The 16896-nt window shown below is 35.9% G+C and overlaps 2 protein-coding genes across 2 annotated transcripts; one reads left to right on the top strand and one right to left on the bottom strand.

Annotated features, from left to right (window-relative positions):
• Positions 1–3848: 3848 nt before the first annotated feature.
• LOC109214236 (ATP-citrate synthase alpha chain protein 2-like) lies at positions 3849–8468 on the top strand. The gene is made up of 13 exons (XM_019378130.1): positions 3849–4005; positions 4136–4243; positions 5669–5845; positions 5974–6135; positions 6239–6319; positions 6426–6477; positions 6565–6679; positions 6804–6885; positions 7227–7322; positions 7415–7516; positions 7678–7794; positions 7877–7993; positions 8080–8468. Exons 2-13 carry the CDS (start codon positions 4145–4147, stop codon positions 8149–8151), a joined length of 1272 nt encoding a protein of 423 aa, XP_019233675.1. The 5' UTR covers positions 3849–4005; positions 4136–4144; the 3' UTR covers positions 8152–8468.
• Positions 8469–9490: 1022 nt separating this feature from the next.
• Positions 9491–14637, bottom strand: LOC109214233. The gene is made up of 5 exons (XM_019378128.1): positions 14464–14637; positions 12551–12754; positions 12347–12460; positions 11966–12301; positions 9491–9568 (listed from the first exon to the last, which is right to left on the bottom strand). The coding sequence occupies exons 1-5, from the start codon at positions 14635–14637 to the stop codon at positions 9491–9493; spliced, it is 906 nt and encodes a 301-aa protein (XP_019233673.1).
• Between the last annotated feature and the right edge of the window lie 2259 nt (positions 14638–16896).

Here is a 16896-nt window from a genome sequence, read left to right as displayed (position 1 = left end):
TTTAGTTAGTTCAACTTCAACCTCGGAGTAGCATTAGACAGTCAATAATTAAGGAGTGTTTTATTTTAATATTTTAAAATTTTGTTATTCTTAATATTTTTACGAGGGATATGTATGTTTTTTTTTTTGGGCATAGAATTCATTTAACCCAGCAAATTATGAAATATTGGATCTACCATCATTGGTAGTAAAAATTAGAGTACTACTATATAAATTCACTTTTCATATATCACGCTTTATTTATGTATTTATTTATTGCAAATTACATTTTAAGTTTTATTTTACACTGACCACCTTCTATTCGCCAAATATCCCGCTTATTAGTTATACTACTTTAAAAAAAATTATCACCAGTCAAAATAGTACAACACAAACGTCAAAATATCAGATTACCAATGAAAAAAAATGAAAAAAACAAAATCAAATATGGCTGCCAACGATTGCAGTAATCTAAATTCCACCTTTTGGACCATTCCATAAAATATCAGCACAAAAGGTAAAAATTGCACGGGGGCGCCCCCATTTAATCTATACTTATTTTTTTTTAAAGTTTTAACTTGTACACACTTTTTAAAGAACTTCAGCCAACTTTTTCCTCCTTTTTCTCCTCCTTCGTTTTCTTAAGATATTTTCAGTACGATAACACAGGTTAGCATCTGGTCTTCATTGGGAGTTGGGACAACTAAATTTAAGTCCCAATAAATTGAAACTAACATAAGCTGCACGATTTCTTTTTATTTTTTCGCATTTTTGATGTAATCTTTTTTTCTTTGAATCAAATGAATTGATCTGTGGGGTTAAAGTAATAGTTTCACTTTATATCACTTAAACTTTATGATTATTAGATTTTATTTCCACTGAAGGCACCTTTTTCTAATGTAACTGATCTACTCCATAAAAACGTTCAGAAAGAAGAAGAAAAACGAAGATCCAATATAGTGATTGTATGGGTCAAAAAACTATATAAGCTTTTTAAAAAACTTTAGCTTATATAGTGCTGAAGTTTTTACAAATGAACTAAATAACTTTACCATCTTATGCTGAAGTTTTTGAAAAAGTTTATCAGGACAAAAAAATACTTTAGCTTATTAGTGCTGAAGTTTTTACAAATGAACTAAATAACTTCGGCATCTTCTGCTGAATTTTTTGAAAAAGCTTATTCAGATGCTGAAGTTTTTGAAAAAGCTTATCCAGGACAAAAAAAAATTCAGCTTATTTAGTGCTGAAGTTTTTACAAATGAACTAAATAACTTCAGCATCTTCTGCTGAAATTTTTGAAAAAACTTATCCAAGACAAAAAAACTTCAGCGTATTTAGTGCTGAAGTTTTTACAAATGAACTAAATAACTTCAGCATCACAAAACTCAGCTACTAGAATGCTTAAGTTCAGCAATTACAAATAAAAACTTCAGCAAATAGAGAATAAAACTTCAGCACTAGAATGCTTAAGCTCAGCTATTACAAACAAAAACTTCAGCACACTTGATTCAGCAATTTTTGCTACTTCAGGCCCGTCTACTAGAATGCTGAAGTTTTGCGTGATTGCCTTTGCTACTTCAGTCCTGTATGCTGAAGTTACGCGAAAAAGTGGGTACGCTTGCAATTTTTTTGCAAAGCGGGTACAAGTTAAAACGTGACCCAAAAAGCAGGTATAGATGCAAATGCCCCACACAAAAGGCATATAAATCCACACTATAGTTTGACACGTTATAATAGGTATTCTGTCTTATTGCTTAGATTATTAATATATTTTATAATAATTACTTACTTATGTTTAGTGATTTGATAGAATAATAAATATTTACATGATTAAGGAGTCAATTACTCAAATGGTCACTCAACTATCCTAAATTATCTCCTAAAGTCACTTTTTTTTGTTTGTAACAACAAAGTCACTGAACTATGCCTATTGCACTCAAAAGGTCACTCAACTAGATTTTTCAAATTTTGTTTGTCAAATACCTATTTTACCCTCTAAATTATAAATATTTATCTCCTTTTTATTTTTTTAAACTTTTTAATATTATAATTTCCCCTTTTTAATTTATGTTTGGACTTACCTATATAATAAATAAATATTATTATAAATTACAAAAAATAAAAAGTATTTAAGCATCTATAATGCTAGAATAACAAATTAATGAGCATAGTAAAAAAATTAATTAGAATAATTTGTTCGTAATAATAATTTTAGTATTAAAAACATAAATTCAAAAATTTATTTTCACAATTCAGAATGAAAGAAAATAAAGGTTGTAAAATATATATGTCATGCACGCAATATAAGAATAATTATTTAAATAAAGGTATTTTTATAATATACATTATATATTCTTGAAAATTATGCTCAATTATATTATATATATACCATGCATGACTTAACATATCATATTTTACCATATACAGATAGTCGCCTTGCTTTTCGGTGACATAATTTTGTGTCGTCGAAAAGTTGATAGAAACATAATAATATTATTGAGCATAAATTTCAAGAATATATAATATATATTATAAAAATACCTTTATTTAAATAATTATTCTTATATTAAGTGCATGAAATATATATTTTACAACCTTTATTTTCTTTCATTCTGAATTGTGTAAATAAATTTTTGAATTATTGTTGTTAAGACTAAAATTATTATTACGAACAAATTATTCTAATTAATTTTTTTTACTATGCTCATTATTTTGTTATTAGCATTATAGATGCTCAAAAACTTTTTATTTTTTATTTATAAATAATATTTATTTATTCTATAGGTAACCTCATAATATAAATTAAAAAGGGGGAAGTCATAATATTAAAAGTTTAAAAAAACTAAAAGGAAGATAATTTAGAGGGTAAATAGGTATTTGACAATCCAAAATTCGAAAAATCTAGTTGAGTGACCTTCCGAGTGCAATAGACATAGTTTAGTGACTTTGTTGTTACAAACGAAACAAAAGTGACTTTAGGAGATAATTTTGGGATAGTTGAGGACCATTTGAGTAATGGACTCCATGATTAGGCATAGAAGCTAAACTCTTGGATTGTTTGATTAAAAATTAGGATACCCCAGAATTATAATCATGAAACTAGGAATATAACCTGAATATACCAAGATTTTGGTATAAAAATGATATCGATTTTAGCTAATTCCTCTAAGCAAAATGGGAATAAATTTAGTTTCAAATTTTTTTATTGGAATAAACCATCTTAGTTCCTTGAACTAAAACGGCCTTTGAGCAAAACAAAGTTATCTCAAGATTATAATCTTAGAGTTATAATACCAAATTTTAGTATGAATTTTTTACTCATATTAGCTAATATCAATAACCAAATGTTGAATAAATAAAATTTTAAATTTAATACCAGAATTAGTGTCCTAATTCAGATTAACAAATGAACCCTAAAAAAAATATAAGTACATACTCCCTCCGTTCACTTTTACTCGGCGTGTATATTAAAAATAGATTTTCATTTTTACTTGTCAGTTTATATCAAGAGAAGAAAAAAAATCATGTTATACCCACAGTATTTATTACTCATTTCAAATTATTTTCTAAAATCCAAAAAAATATACATCAATTAAGATGAGTATCATGATAAATTATACACTTCATTTTATTATTTCTTAAGGATTGTGAAAAGCCGACCAAAATGGAAGGGAGAAAGTAACTTATTTTGTACCTAAGGGTGGCTAAAGCCAACAATAAGCCTAACTTGTTTTACCGGTTGGTTGGTCCACATAGGTGGGCAGGTACTTTGCCTGTGCCACTGTCCATAAGCTTACAACCAACTACTTCCCGCTAACAAATGATCTTTTTTTTCTACATTTCTTTTTTAAAATTTAATTTTTTTTCTTAATGTTCCAATTTTTCCCATATTTTAATAGCAACTGTTGAACTATAAATAGAGGCACTAGAGTTCCCCAAGATTGTCAGTGTGTGTCTTACAACTTTGTCTCATACATTCAGCTCAAGATTCATTGAATCAGTTTTTTCTGTGCCTCTTTTTTAACGGTAAAGATCTCAATTTTCTTGCATTTTTGCCATTATCATTGATCTGTGAATGAGATTCTTGATGATTCAATCTGGGTTTTTGGATCTGTTTACGGGTTTTAATTTTCTTCTTGTTTTTTTATGAAAACAGGTTAAAAAAATGGCCCGCAAGAAGATCAGAGAGTATGATTCAAAGAGATTGTTGAAAGAGCATTTTAAGAGACTTGGAGGTTATGATTTGGCCATTAAGTCTGCACAGGTTAGTTCAAAATATTTTTGTTAATTCTTGAATTTGGAGTAAATCTTTAGTGTTTAGATTAATTTGGATGATTCTTGATTTCAAATCTTTGAAATGTTAAGATAAAATGGGAAAGAATGCTATTTTTTTTGTTTGGATTAAGATTTGGCCACCAGAATTGCTTTTGCTTCATAGCAAAATGTAGGAAAGATTTAGGTAGCATTTGTATAAAAATTAGGCCACCTACTTGAATCCACATGCAAGCTACAATAAGGGTGCAGAATTTGAATCTCATTGAGAATGTGTATGGTCCCTTTTTTATCCTTAGTTTGCTGTTATCGCATTTCTTGTTCTGTTATTACTTGTCATCAGTACTTCCGTAGTTTGCTAGGTTGCTAGCAGTACCTCGTTCATATTCTCGTTTGCTACTTGGATTTAGTTTTCTAAATATATTCTCTTGCTATTATTTGCTATCGGTACCTCTTTCATATTCTCTGTTGCTATCTTCGATTTAGTTTTCTAATTATATTGTCTTGCTATTACTTACTATCAAGACTTCTTTCATCTTCTATAGCCGAGGGTCTATCGGAAATCTCTGCCCTTCCGGGGTAGGGGTAAGGCTGCGTACATCCTACCCTCCCTAGACCCCACTTGTGCGATTACACTGGGTTGTTGTTGTTGTCGTTGAGAATGCGTGATTCACTTTTCCTTTCATTTTCTTCTTGTGTCATTTCCAGTAGTGGTGGCAAAGTCTAATTTTAAGCAAAATTGGTCCAGATACTACATTTGAGGATCCAGATTTTGACTCTGATTAAATTTGAGTTAAATGATGGTCCTAATTTTTTCCAGTAGGGTAGAATAGGTAGGTTAGGTGCAATGCTTAAGCTTAAAGAGAGTGCCTAATATTTTTTAAATTACAAGTTTAAAATTTTGGGGACCTCCTAATCTGAGAGCAGCCACTTGATAATCCTAACATTCTTTAGTCTCAAGTTAATAATTGACTAAGTAACTAATAACTGAAGAGAACAAGAAAATCAATCTTTCCTAACTATTTAATTCTATGGCACTGTTAGTTCCGAAAGTCTTTGAAAGTGAAATCTGCCTAACAAACAGTGCCCTTGGTAATTGGAACCGATGAGTGTATTCTGAGTCCTATGTTGCTCAGATTTGGAGGATCTGACACACACCCAACGGCATGTTTGAAGGATCCGAGCAACACAGATTCTGACTATTTAATTCAGAGACTGAGTTGTATATTAATTTTCTATGAGTGTGGTGGGAGTCCAGGGAGGAAAGCCAAAAGCTTTTCCTTTTCTCTTGGAGGGAGACTGGAAATACCAAATTTCATGTTTCTTGTGAAAATTATGAACGGTATAGTTGACTAGTTTTATGAGCTTTATTAGCAGGATTCAGATATGATGGTTTTTGTCCTTTTCTATGGCTTAGGTGACAGAGTCTACTGATTTCACTGAGCTAGCCGAGAAAGAGCCTTGGCTCAACTCGTCAAAGTTGGTCGTAAAGCCTGATATGTTATTTGGGAAGCGTGGAAAGAGTGGGCTAGTCGCCTTGAATCTTGATCTTGCTCAAGTTGCTACTTTTGTGAAGGAGCGCCTCGGCAAAGAGGTAATTCAGATATTCGCTGACCTTGTCTCTTTTGTCAAAAGAACCAAGTGTAATGCTTTATATGTACTATTAGCATATAGATGTACTACTCTCGGATCATTTGCTCACATTTAGTTTTACATTAACAGGTGGAGATGGGCGGATGCAAAGGTCCCATTGCAACCTTCATTGTCGAGCCATTCATCCCCCACAATGAAGAGTTTTATCTTAATATTGTCTCGGACAGGCTTGGTTGCAGCGTAAGCTTTTCTGAATGTGGAGGAATTGACATTGAAGAAAACTGGGACAAGGTATGTGAAAAGCTCCTGTATTGTTACAAGTTAACAGTACGTTTGTTAAGTCCAAAGCCCTTTTCATGCATATCTCAATCTAACATATAATCCTTTTATCCAGGTTAAGACTATTTTCTTACCCACAGGGACTTCCTTTACTTCGGAAATATGTGCTCCACTTGTCGCGACACTACCATTGGAGGTAAAAAGAAGAAAATCAGTACTGCTAGAATACTCTGTCCATTTATTTTAATAATTAATCCAATTTAAATCTCAAATTTGATCTCGAAATTACTTGTATGTTACAGATTAAGGGCGTCATTGAGGATTTCCTCAAAGTGGTTTACACTCTATTTCAAGGTATCTACAAAAAACTTTGGCATTGCTAGCTCTTCACATTTTTTTGGATTTTTGTGTAATCCTCTCGACATGTTTTTTTTATATCAGATTTGGACTTTACTTTCCTAGAGATGAATCCCTTCGCATTGGTTGAAGGGAAGCCTTATCCTCTGGATATGAGGGGTGAGCTTGATGACACTGCTGCTTTCAAGAACTTCAAAAAGTAATTTTCTATCTTCATCCACTGATACACTCATTCTACTCTACCATAATTTTAACGGCTAAAAGTTAGTCAAATTTCAGTATTTCACATATCTTGGACTAAGAATATACCTTCTGTCCCACAGGTGGGGAAATATTGAATTTCCATTGCCATTTGGAAGGGTTATGAGTGCTACAGAGAGCTTTATTCATGGGCTTGATGAAAAGGTATATCTTTATGGTATTGTATAGCTTAATAGAGTTATTGAGAAATAGAAAAGTCCCAACTGTCAGCCTCCAACTCCCATTCTTTGGCTGGTGTAATGGGGAAGGAAAAAAATGAAATAAAGAGATTGCATGCCAAAGATCAAAAAATTAACAAACTTCTGGTGGTTATGCATTTCAAAAAATTAAAATAAAAAACAAAACAAAAATTGTTTCGTACATGTTCTTGAAATGGAAATATTGAGGACTATGAGAGTTGCGAGGCAAAATTATTCTCCAGCTTTAGATTGCAAAATATCTGTAACTACATTACATGCTAAAGCGTTCAAGTCGGTCTATCGCAGACAAGTGCATCTTTGAAGTTCACAGTCTTGAACCCCAAGGGGCGAATTTGGACTATGGTTGCTGGTGGAGGAGCTAGTGTCATCTATGCAGATACCGTACAACATTTCTATCCTTGGGAAATTTTATACCATCAGATCTTCTTTGATTATCTAGTCTCTTGTCTAAACATGCTATGTTACGTTAACAGGTAGGCGATCTTGGATATGCTTCTGAACTTGGGAACTACGCAGAATACAGTGGTGCTCCCAATGAAGAAGAGGTCTTGCAGTATGCCAGAGTTGTAATTGATGTAAGGATAAACTAGTTACATAAATTATATTTCTGACACAACTAATATTTTACAAAAAAATCCTTTATGAGTTTACATTATGCCACATTTTCCGTTTTTATGCACCCTGAAAGGAAAATTTTACCTTATTGGGAGAAAGACACTGAAATCTCATATTACAGTGTGCCACTGCAAATCCTGATGGCCGTAAGAGAGCCCTCGTTATTGGCGGTGGGATAGCCAACTTCACTGATGTTGCTGCTACATTTAGTGGTATTATTCGAGCTCTCAAGGAGAAGGTACGTATGATAACACAACTGGCTGTTCTTAAATGACTTGCTCTGATATTGAGGTTTCCTTACTCAACATTTTTTATGACAGGAATCAAAACTTAAGGCTGCAAGAATGCAAATCTATGTTAGAAGAGGAGGTCCAAACTACCAAAAAGGTCTTGCTAAAATGAGGTCTCTTGGCGAGGAAATTGGCATCCCAATTGAGGTATGAATCCTGCTAGCATCAAACGATTATTATGCTGTTACTTACCGATTGTTGTTAACTTTTGCTTGCTCCAATTTTTGTTGCAGGTCTATGGACCTGAGGCAACCATGACTGGCATATGCAAACAGGCAATTGAGTGCATCACTGCAGCTGCATAAATCAACCAACCTCATTCTCCAAGCTGAACTGTTTTAGTTGTCTTTTTTTTTTTTTTTTGCAATGTATTAGTAGTGTCTTGTTGTATGCCACATATAAGTAATTTGATTTGTATCTTTGACATGTCAAATTTAAAGGGCCATGAACAATGATCTCCAGTAATGAATTCAGTTTTCCAATCTCAACATGAAGTCCATCAAAATCCTTGGTTCAAGAATCCTTGTACTACATCTTGTGAGCAGAGTGCACTGAACTTCTATCCTTCTTTAATTAGAAAGGAAACATCTCAATGTTATACTATTGCCTTAACGTTTTGTTTGGATGATTAGATTCTTTCACATAGTATCAGAGTCAAACTTTATTAAGCTCGTTTTATAATACTACGTGGAGTTGCTTTGGACTTCTTTCTCTCTTAAGTCATCCCATCAAGCTACTTAAATTGCTCCAGTCTATGTTGCTCTGACTCTCCGAAAATGTTGCCGGGTGCGTGTCAGATCCTCCAAAAATATACCAGGCCCACTAATTAGCTTATTGTGCTTAATATGATCCCTTTATTCATGCCTCAAAAAAGAAAAGAAAAAAAAGAATTATCAGTCCATAAAAGGACAAAAGAATAAGAAAAATAAAAAGAAAAAAGTTCATCCGTAAACAAAAAAGGACAAAATAATACTCTCTCCGTTTCAATTTATGTCTTAACTTTTCCTATTAGTCTATTTAAAAAATAATGCCTCTTTCTATTTTTGATAACTCCTTAATTCCAACTTTCCACATGGTATATTTAAGACCACAAGATGCAAGGAAATTTTGGCACATTATAACATCTTTAGTTTGAGCATAAGATTTAAAAGTGTTTCTTACTTTCTTAAACTTTATGCCCAGTCAAATTAAAATACATAAATTAAGACGGAGGAAGTAATAATTTAGATCGATCCATGGTTACACGTGTAGCATAGTGTTAGAGATTACACTAGTACCGGCAATATATAACTTCCCAAGGGATACTTACGCATTGACGAAACCAAGTCGTTAATCTCTTAAATTGTCGTGATGAGATCTCCACCATTGATCAAGTCCAGATCAATGGCTCTCCACCTCTTACTTTTCCCACAATAATATCACGGCCCAAAATCACTATCGTTGTGACGGCGCCTAACCCACTTGCTAAATAAGCAAAAAAATAGACAACAATGAAACATAATAAATAAATTACAGAATAAACAAATTTGAAGCCAAATAACCATAAATAGAAATCGAGACAGTACATAAATCCCCGGAAACTAGTAATATTGAGTCATGAGAATACAATAATGAAATGATAGAAGGAGACGCCACAGACTGCGATCATGATGCAGTTGTACCTCGGGTCTCCATAGCAGCAGCTACAGTCTCCAAAAGCTTAGCTGGGTCCAACTCTCGGATCTACATAATTAAGTGCAGAATCTAGTATGAGTACAATCGACCTCACGTACTCCGTAAATATCATGACTAACCTCGATAAGATAGTGGTGAGAGTGGTCAATGATGCTCTCTAATCAAACCTATACCGTTATAAACATATATATTCTTATATGTATACAACAATAGTATCAAAAGCTAGAGGTAGGTACATGTAAGGCCAACAGTGCTTATAGAAAAGATATACATATGTAACAAGTCAAGACGCACAATTCAACATATAGAGAAGATATGTACTGTGTTGCAATCCACCAAGTAAACCAATATATAGAGAAGATATGCAAAAATGCAAAACACTTATCACTTTTCATAATCCACGTGAGGGCGATCCTACGGGGATGGATCCTTATTCACACGTTGCACGGCCAATTCACGTGTCAGAATAATAACAATCGCGTGGACAACTCACGCGCTGCACGGACAACTCAAGCACCAACAATCGTAACAACTCCACGTGCTGCACAAACAACTCACGTGTTATAACATAATCACTGCACTGACAACTCATGTGCTGCCAAATCAATCTATATCGCAGAATACATATATATATATATATATAATTGTATGTATATGGACATGGATATCAAATCACACACTCCGAAAATGTAATAGATAGCATGCTAAAGTGTATGCATGTGTGAAGCGTACAATTATGGCTCAGATCCAGGCGGATACAAAAAACAATAACAAGTATTGTGCTCAAATAGAGAATCAATGCCTACACATGTCTCTACCCTGATTGAGAAACTCACGTAGTCATACAAATGATCAAAACATGACTTATAGGAAGTACATAGTCAAAATAAGGAATAATATAAGGCTAAGTCTAATACGGTCTAAATCATACCTAGCACCCGTATATACACTCGTCACCTCACATATACGTCGCTTTTACATTCCAGATAGCCAAATAAAGTCATATCCTAAGTGTATTCCCTCATACAAGATTAGGCAAGATACTTACCTCAAACGGAAAAAATCAATACTCTAAGAAAAAATAACTTAATAACATCAAACAAAGCCATTTGGAATCAGCTCCAAAAAATAAAGCTTCAATTTTTATTCAATTTTCAAAAAGTCAACAATAGTCAAGTCGGGCCCACATGGTCAAAATCACAGAAAAGATATAGATCTCTACTACTCATAACACCGCGAGTCTAAATATATATTTAGATTAACCAAATGCAAATCAACCCTCAACGCCTTAATTTTCACTCTCTTAAGTTGCAAAAAAAAATCCTAATTTTTTTCTCCAAATTCCATATTTTAAGTATTAATAATCCATGTAGATTCTTGAAATAACACCAAAAATGAGACCAAAGTATTGTATGAAAATCTCCAAGTAAAATCACTCCTCTCCAAGTCTGGGGTTCAAAATGTGAGAGAAGTGACTAAAATTCCTAAATACAACACTTAAATGTTCTGCCAAGGGGTACCCTTCGCGAACGCGCCATATGTCTCGCGTTCGCAAAGCACAAGAAGCTTCTGCCTAAAAAAAGCCCTTCGGGTTTGCGGACCTACCTCGTGAATTTGAAATACAGTGTGCCTTCCAAACCCCATCCAATCATACCTACAAGTCCATAAACACTATCCGAACCTATCTAAAGCCTCCAAATACATATAATAACATCACATTAACACATCAAAGATCAAAATACAAGTTGAACTTTTCTTATGTTCAAGAACTTTCAAACTTCCAACCAAGCGTCTGATTCAAGCCCAACCAATCCAGATTACATCCAAACATTGCACAAAAGTTTCAAATGATAAAACGAACCTATTTCAAGTTTTGGAACAACCATCCAAATCTGATACTTCCGGTTAAACTTAGGAACTCTCCGAACCTTCAAATTGCCAACTTCGACAAATACAGCTAAAACATCCTAGGAACCTCCAAATTCAAATCCGAATATATGCCTAAGTCCAAAATCACCATACGAACCTATTGGAACCATCGAATTATTAATCTGAGGTCCTTTATATAAAAGTCAAACCTTGATCAACTTTTTACAACTTAAGTTTCCAACAATAGAATTAAGTGTTCCAATTCACTCCCAAATCTCCACGGAACCAAGCCAATCATCCCTGCAAGTCACAAAATAATAAACAAGCATACAAAAAATTTTAAATAGGGAAACGAGGCTCAAATGCATAAAACGACCGACTGGGTCATTAATTCTCCCCTTCTTAAACAAACGTTCATCCTCGAACACGTTTAGAATTAATTATAACTAAAATGCCAAAAAGTTTAGGGTATCTACTCCGTATATAATGCTCGGTCTCTCAAGTTTTATCCTTGACATGTTGACCTCTCCACTAAACCATCATCGATATAATATCTTTAGACCTCAACTTCCGAACCTGCCTATCCAAAATGACCACCGACTCTTCCTCATAAGCCAAATTCTCATCCAACTGCACCGAGATAAAGTCCAACACATGTGACTGATCTTTATGATACTTCTGAATCATGAGAATATAAAACACCAGATGAACTCCCAGCAAGCTAGGTGGCATATACAGTTTGTAAGCCACCTCATCAACTCTCTCCAAGATGTCAAACTGGCCAATATACTGAGGAGTCAACTTTCCCTTCTTCAAAAATCTCATCATGCCTTTCATAGGCGAAACTCTATGAAGAAACTTATCACCCTCCATGAAAGCCACATTATGAACCTTCCTATCAAGATAACTCTTCTGCCTGGACGACACTGCACGAAGTCACTCCTGAATCAAATTTACCTTCTCCCAAGCATCTAGAACCAAATCTCTGCCCAATAATCTTGTCTCACCAGGCTCAAACCAACCAGCCGAAGATCGACACCACCTCCCATATAATGCCTCATACGGAGCCATCTGAATACTATATTGGTAGATGTTATTGTAAGCAAACCTCGTTAAGGGTAGATTCTGGTCTCACTGGCCTCCGAAATTAATAACACATACTCTTAACATCCGCTCAGACTGCCCATCCATCTGAGGATGAAATGCAGCATTGCTCCAAAAATGAAAAGTAAACTGAGTGTCGTGATCTGAGATGATAGAGGCAGGTACAACATGAAAGCAAACAATATCTCTGATGTAGATCTTAGCCAATTTTTCTAAAGTGTAGAAAGTCATAACCAGAATGAAATGTGTCGACTTGGTCAACTGATCAACAATGACCCAAATGGTATCAAACTTCCTCAAAGTCCATGGCAACCCTACCACAAAGTCTATAGTAATGTGCTCCCACTTCCACTACGGTATATCAATCTTCTGAAGTAAACCACTCGGTTTCTGATGCTCATACTTGACTTGTTGATAGTTCAAACACTGTAAAACATGCCTAATAATGTCCTTCTTCATCTTTCTCCACCAATAATGTTGCTTCAAATCACGATACATCTTCGTAGCACCTGGATGAATAGAATACCGTAAACTGTGAGCCTCCTCAAGAATCAACTCTCTCAAGCCATCAATATTAGGAACACAAATCCGACCCTGAAGTCGCAATAAACCATCATCACCAATAGTGACCTCCTTAGCACCACCTCGATGCACCGTGTCCTTAAGGACAAGCCAATAGAAATCATCATACTGCCGAGTCTTAATGCACTCAAATAAGGATGACTATGAAACAACAAAATCAAGGACTCTGCTTGGCTAAAAAATATCCAGTCTCATCAATCTATTGGCCAACGCATAAACATCCATAGCTAAAGGCCTCTCCCATATGGAATAAATGCCAAACTCCCCACACTCTCCACCTTCCTACTCAGGGCGTCTGCTACCACATGAGACTTTCTCAGATGATACAAAATAGTGATATCATAATCGTTCCACAACTCCAAAAATCTCGGTTACCTCAAATTCAGATCCTTCTGTTTAAATAAATGTCGATGAGTCCTGTGATCATCGTAAACCTCAAAAGACACGCTACATAAATAATGCCTCAAAATCTTGAGCATGTGCACAATAGTTGCTAACTCCAAGTCATGGACTGAATAGTTTTTCTCATGGGGTTTCAACTGGCGCAAAGCATAAGCAATCACCCTACTATCCCGCATCAACACAACCAAGGACAATTCACGAAGCATCACAATAGATAGTATATCCCCGATCCTGAGGGCAATACCAAAACTGGAGTTGTAGTCAAAACAGTCTTGAGATTCTGAAAGCTCTTCTCACACTCGTCAGATCATCTGAATGGAGCGCCCTTCTATGTCAACTTGGTCAATAGAGCTGCAATAGATGAGAACTTCTCCACAAAGCGAAGATAGTACCCGGCAAAACCTAAAAACCTTCTAATCTTAGTAGTTGTAGAAAGTATGGGCCAACTCTAAATTGCCTCAATCTTCTTCGGATCCACCTTGATCCCATCACTAGATACCACGTGGTCCATGAATGCCACTGAATCCAACCAAAACTCACACTTAGAGAACTTAGCATACAACTTCCTTTCCCTTATAATATAAAGCACAATCCTCAATGTTGCTCGTGCTCCTCCCTACTATGGGAATATGCCAAGATATCATTAATGAATACAATAACAAATGAATCCAAATAAGGCTGAAACACATTATTCATCAAGTGCTTGAAAGTTTTTGGGGATTTAGTCTAACCAAAAGACATCACCAAAAACTCATAATGCCCATAATGAGTCCTGAAAGTTGTCTTATAAAAGAATGAAGTCATGATCTTCAACTAATGATAACCTAATCTCAAGTCAATCTTTGAGAACATCCTAAAACCATGAAGCTAACCAAAAAATAATCGATGCGAGGTAGTGGATACTTATTATAAATGGTAAGCTTGTTCAGTTGCATGTAATTAATACATATTCTCATTGAACCATCCTTCTTCTTCACAAATAATACCGGTGCACCCCCAAGAAAAACACTCGGCCTGATAAACCCCTTACCCAACAACTCTTGCAACTGCTCCTTCAACTTCTTCAACTCAGCTGGAGCCATGTAATACGGTGGAATAGATATGGGCTGAGTGTCCAACACCAAATTAATACCAAGATAAATATCCCTATCAGGTGGCATGCCCAGTAGGTCTACATAGAACACATTTAGAGACTCCCTCACTACTGGAACTTACTCAACAGTAGGAACATTGGCACACCCATTCTCAACTACTCGTTGAGCCAGAATGCCATCGAATCTAACCAACACTCGTACTTAGAAAATTTAGCACATAGCTTCTTCTCCCTCAAAGTCTGGAGCACGATCCTCAAATGTTGCTCATGATCCTCCCCATTGCGAGAATACACTAATATGTCATTAATAAACACAATAATAAAGGAATACAGATAGGGCTGAAACTCGTTGTTCATCAAGTGCATGAAAGCTACTTGGGCATTGGTCATCCCAAAGGACATCACCGAGAACTCATAATGGCCATAATTGGTCCTGAAAGCCGTCATAGGAATATCTGAAGCCATGATCTTCAACTGATGGTACCCCGATCTCAAGTCAATCTTTGAGAATACCCTAGCACCCTGAAGGATATCAAATAAATCATCAATACGTGGTAGTGGGTACTTGATCTTGATAGTAACCTTGTTCAACTACCTGTAGTCAATGCACATCCTCATAGAACTATCTTTCTTCTTTAAAAATAGTACCGGTGTACTCCAAGGTGATACACTAGGCCTGATGAAACCCTTATCAAGAAAGTTTCTCCTTCAATTCCTTCAACTCTGCTGGTGTCATGTGATATGGTGGAATAGAGATGGGCTGAATGCCCAGCACCAAATTAATACCAAAATCAATATCCTTGTCAGGTAGTATACCTAGTAGGTTTGCAAGAAATACATCTGAGAACTCCCTCAATAGTAGGAGTATCAGCACTAACATCCTTCAAAGGCCAAATACGCCAAACACCCCTTCTCAACCATCCGTCGAGTCTTCAAGTATGAAATCACTCTACTAGTATTGTGACCAAGTGAACCTCTCCACTCCAACCTAGGCTACCCCAACATCGCCAATGGAACGGTCATAGCATGATAATTGTGAATAGCATGGTATGGAGATAGACAATTCATACCTAAAATCACCTCAAAATCAACAATGCTGAGCAATAAAATATCAACTCTAGTCTCATAACCCCCAATGGTAACAACACAAGACTGACATACACGATCTACCATAATAGAATCACACATCGGTATAGATACATGAACATGCATATCTAAAGAATCACGAGGCATATCTATATAACGAGCAAAATAGGATGACACATAAGAATAAGTGGAACCAGGGTCAAATAACACTGAAGCATCTTTGTGGCACACTGAAACAATACATGTGATCACGGCATCAGAAGCAACTTCCTCTAGCCTGGTGGGAAATGCATAACAATTGACCTATCCACCACCTGACAGACCTCCCCCTCTAGGGCAACTTCATCCAGTATGACCTCCACCCGGAGCTAGCTGAGCGGGTGGTGTAGAAACTGGTGCAGGAGTCATAGTTTGGCCCCCCTGCTACACTGGACCTCTGCAAAAATAGGGCAATACTTCCTAACATGCCCCCAACTCCCCAAATTTGTAGCATCCATGAATTAGGAATGACTGTTGGGCCTGAGTTGGACCCCGTTAACCAGAATAGACACTGAAAGAGCCCGATACTAACGATCCTGAATCGATGGAGTGTGATAAGAGCGCTGAGCTGGGAGTGCACTGAACAAAGACTATACTAAAGATCATCGATTGGGTGGTGATGATAAGTGTGGATTTTAACCACTTATTAGTACCTTCTTGCTTTAGTTATTAGTCCATAAATAGTGATTTTACTTTCTGAATCTAATGAAAATGTGTGAATTGCAGGCTTGTTGGAGGATTCAAGCTCAATGAAGAATCTAACTCAAAAAGGAGTGTTCTAGCTCAACAATTCAAAGAGGAGCAAATGCAAAGGATTGTGCAGTCCGCAGAACATATTCTGCGGCCGCAGATGAAGATGTGGGCCGCAAAATTGCAAGTACGGCCGCATACTTAACCTTGAAGCCTTAGAGGAACTTAGCAGAAGCGCGGTCTGGACACCAGATATATGCTGCCACCAAAGTATCTCGCACTAACAAGCTTGGGAAGTTCAGAGAAGCTACAAAGGATCAAGTGTGAAGCCTCCTTCGAATGCGGTTCGCAGCCTAAATGTGCGGCCACAATAGTTGACGTTCGACCGCAGAACATATTTTGCAGCCGCACAATCCCTCCCATTGCAATATCAAAAGAAGAAAGTGCGGTCCTCACACCAAATTGTGTGGCCGCCTTTTGTCACGACCCAAATCGATTGGCCGCGACGGGA

This window comes from Nicotiana attenuata, unplaced genomic scaffold, assembly GCF_001879085.1.
Source record: "Nicotiana attenuata strain UT unplaced genomic scaffold, NIATTr2, whole genome shotgun sequence".
NCBI classification, from domain to species: Eukaryota; Viridiplantae; Streptophyta; class Magnoliopsida; order Solanales; family Solanaceae; genus Nicotiana; species Nicotiana attenuata.
This window is presented reverse-complemented; position numbering and strand designations above follow the sequence as displayed.

Excerpts from the sequence above, each read along its gene's own strand:
- LOC109214236 (XM_019378130.1), top strand. The coding sequence starts at position 4,145 with ATGGCCCGCAAGAAGATCAGAGAGTATGATTCAAAGAGATTGTTGAAA. Across the intron at positions 6,136-6,238 it reads TTGAAGAAAACTGGGACAAG|GTTAAGACTATTTTCTTACC; the intron begins GTATGTGAAAAG and ends CCTTTTATCCAG. Across the intron at positions 7,795-7,876 it reads TTCGAGCTCTCAAGGAGAAG|GAATCAAAACTTAAGGCTGC; the intron begins GTACGTATGATA and ends TTTTTATGACAG.
- LOC109214233 (XM_019378128.1), bottom strand. The coding sequence starts at position 14,637 with ATGCCACCTGATAGGGATATTTATCTTGGTATTAATTTGGTGTTGGAC. Across the intron at positions 12,302-12,346 it reads TTCTAGATGCTTGGGAGAAG|AAGAGTTATCTTGATAGGAA; the intron begins GTAAATTTGATT and ends TCGTCCAGGCAG. Across the intron at positions 9,569-11,965 it reads TGGTCATTTTGGATAGGCAG|ATCCGAGAGTTGGACCCAGC; the intron begins GTTCGGAAGTTG and ends TTAATTATGTAG.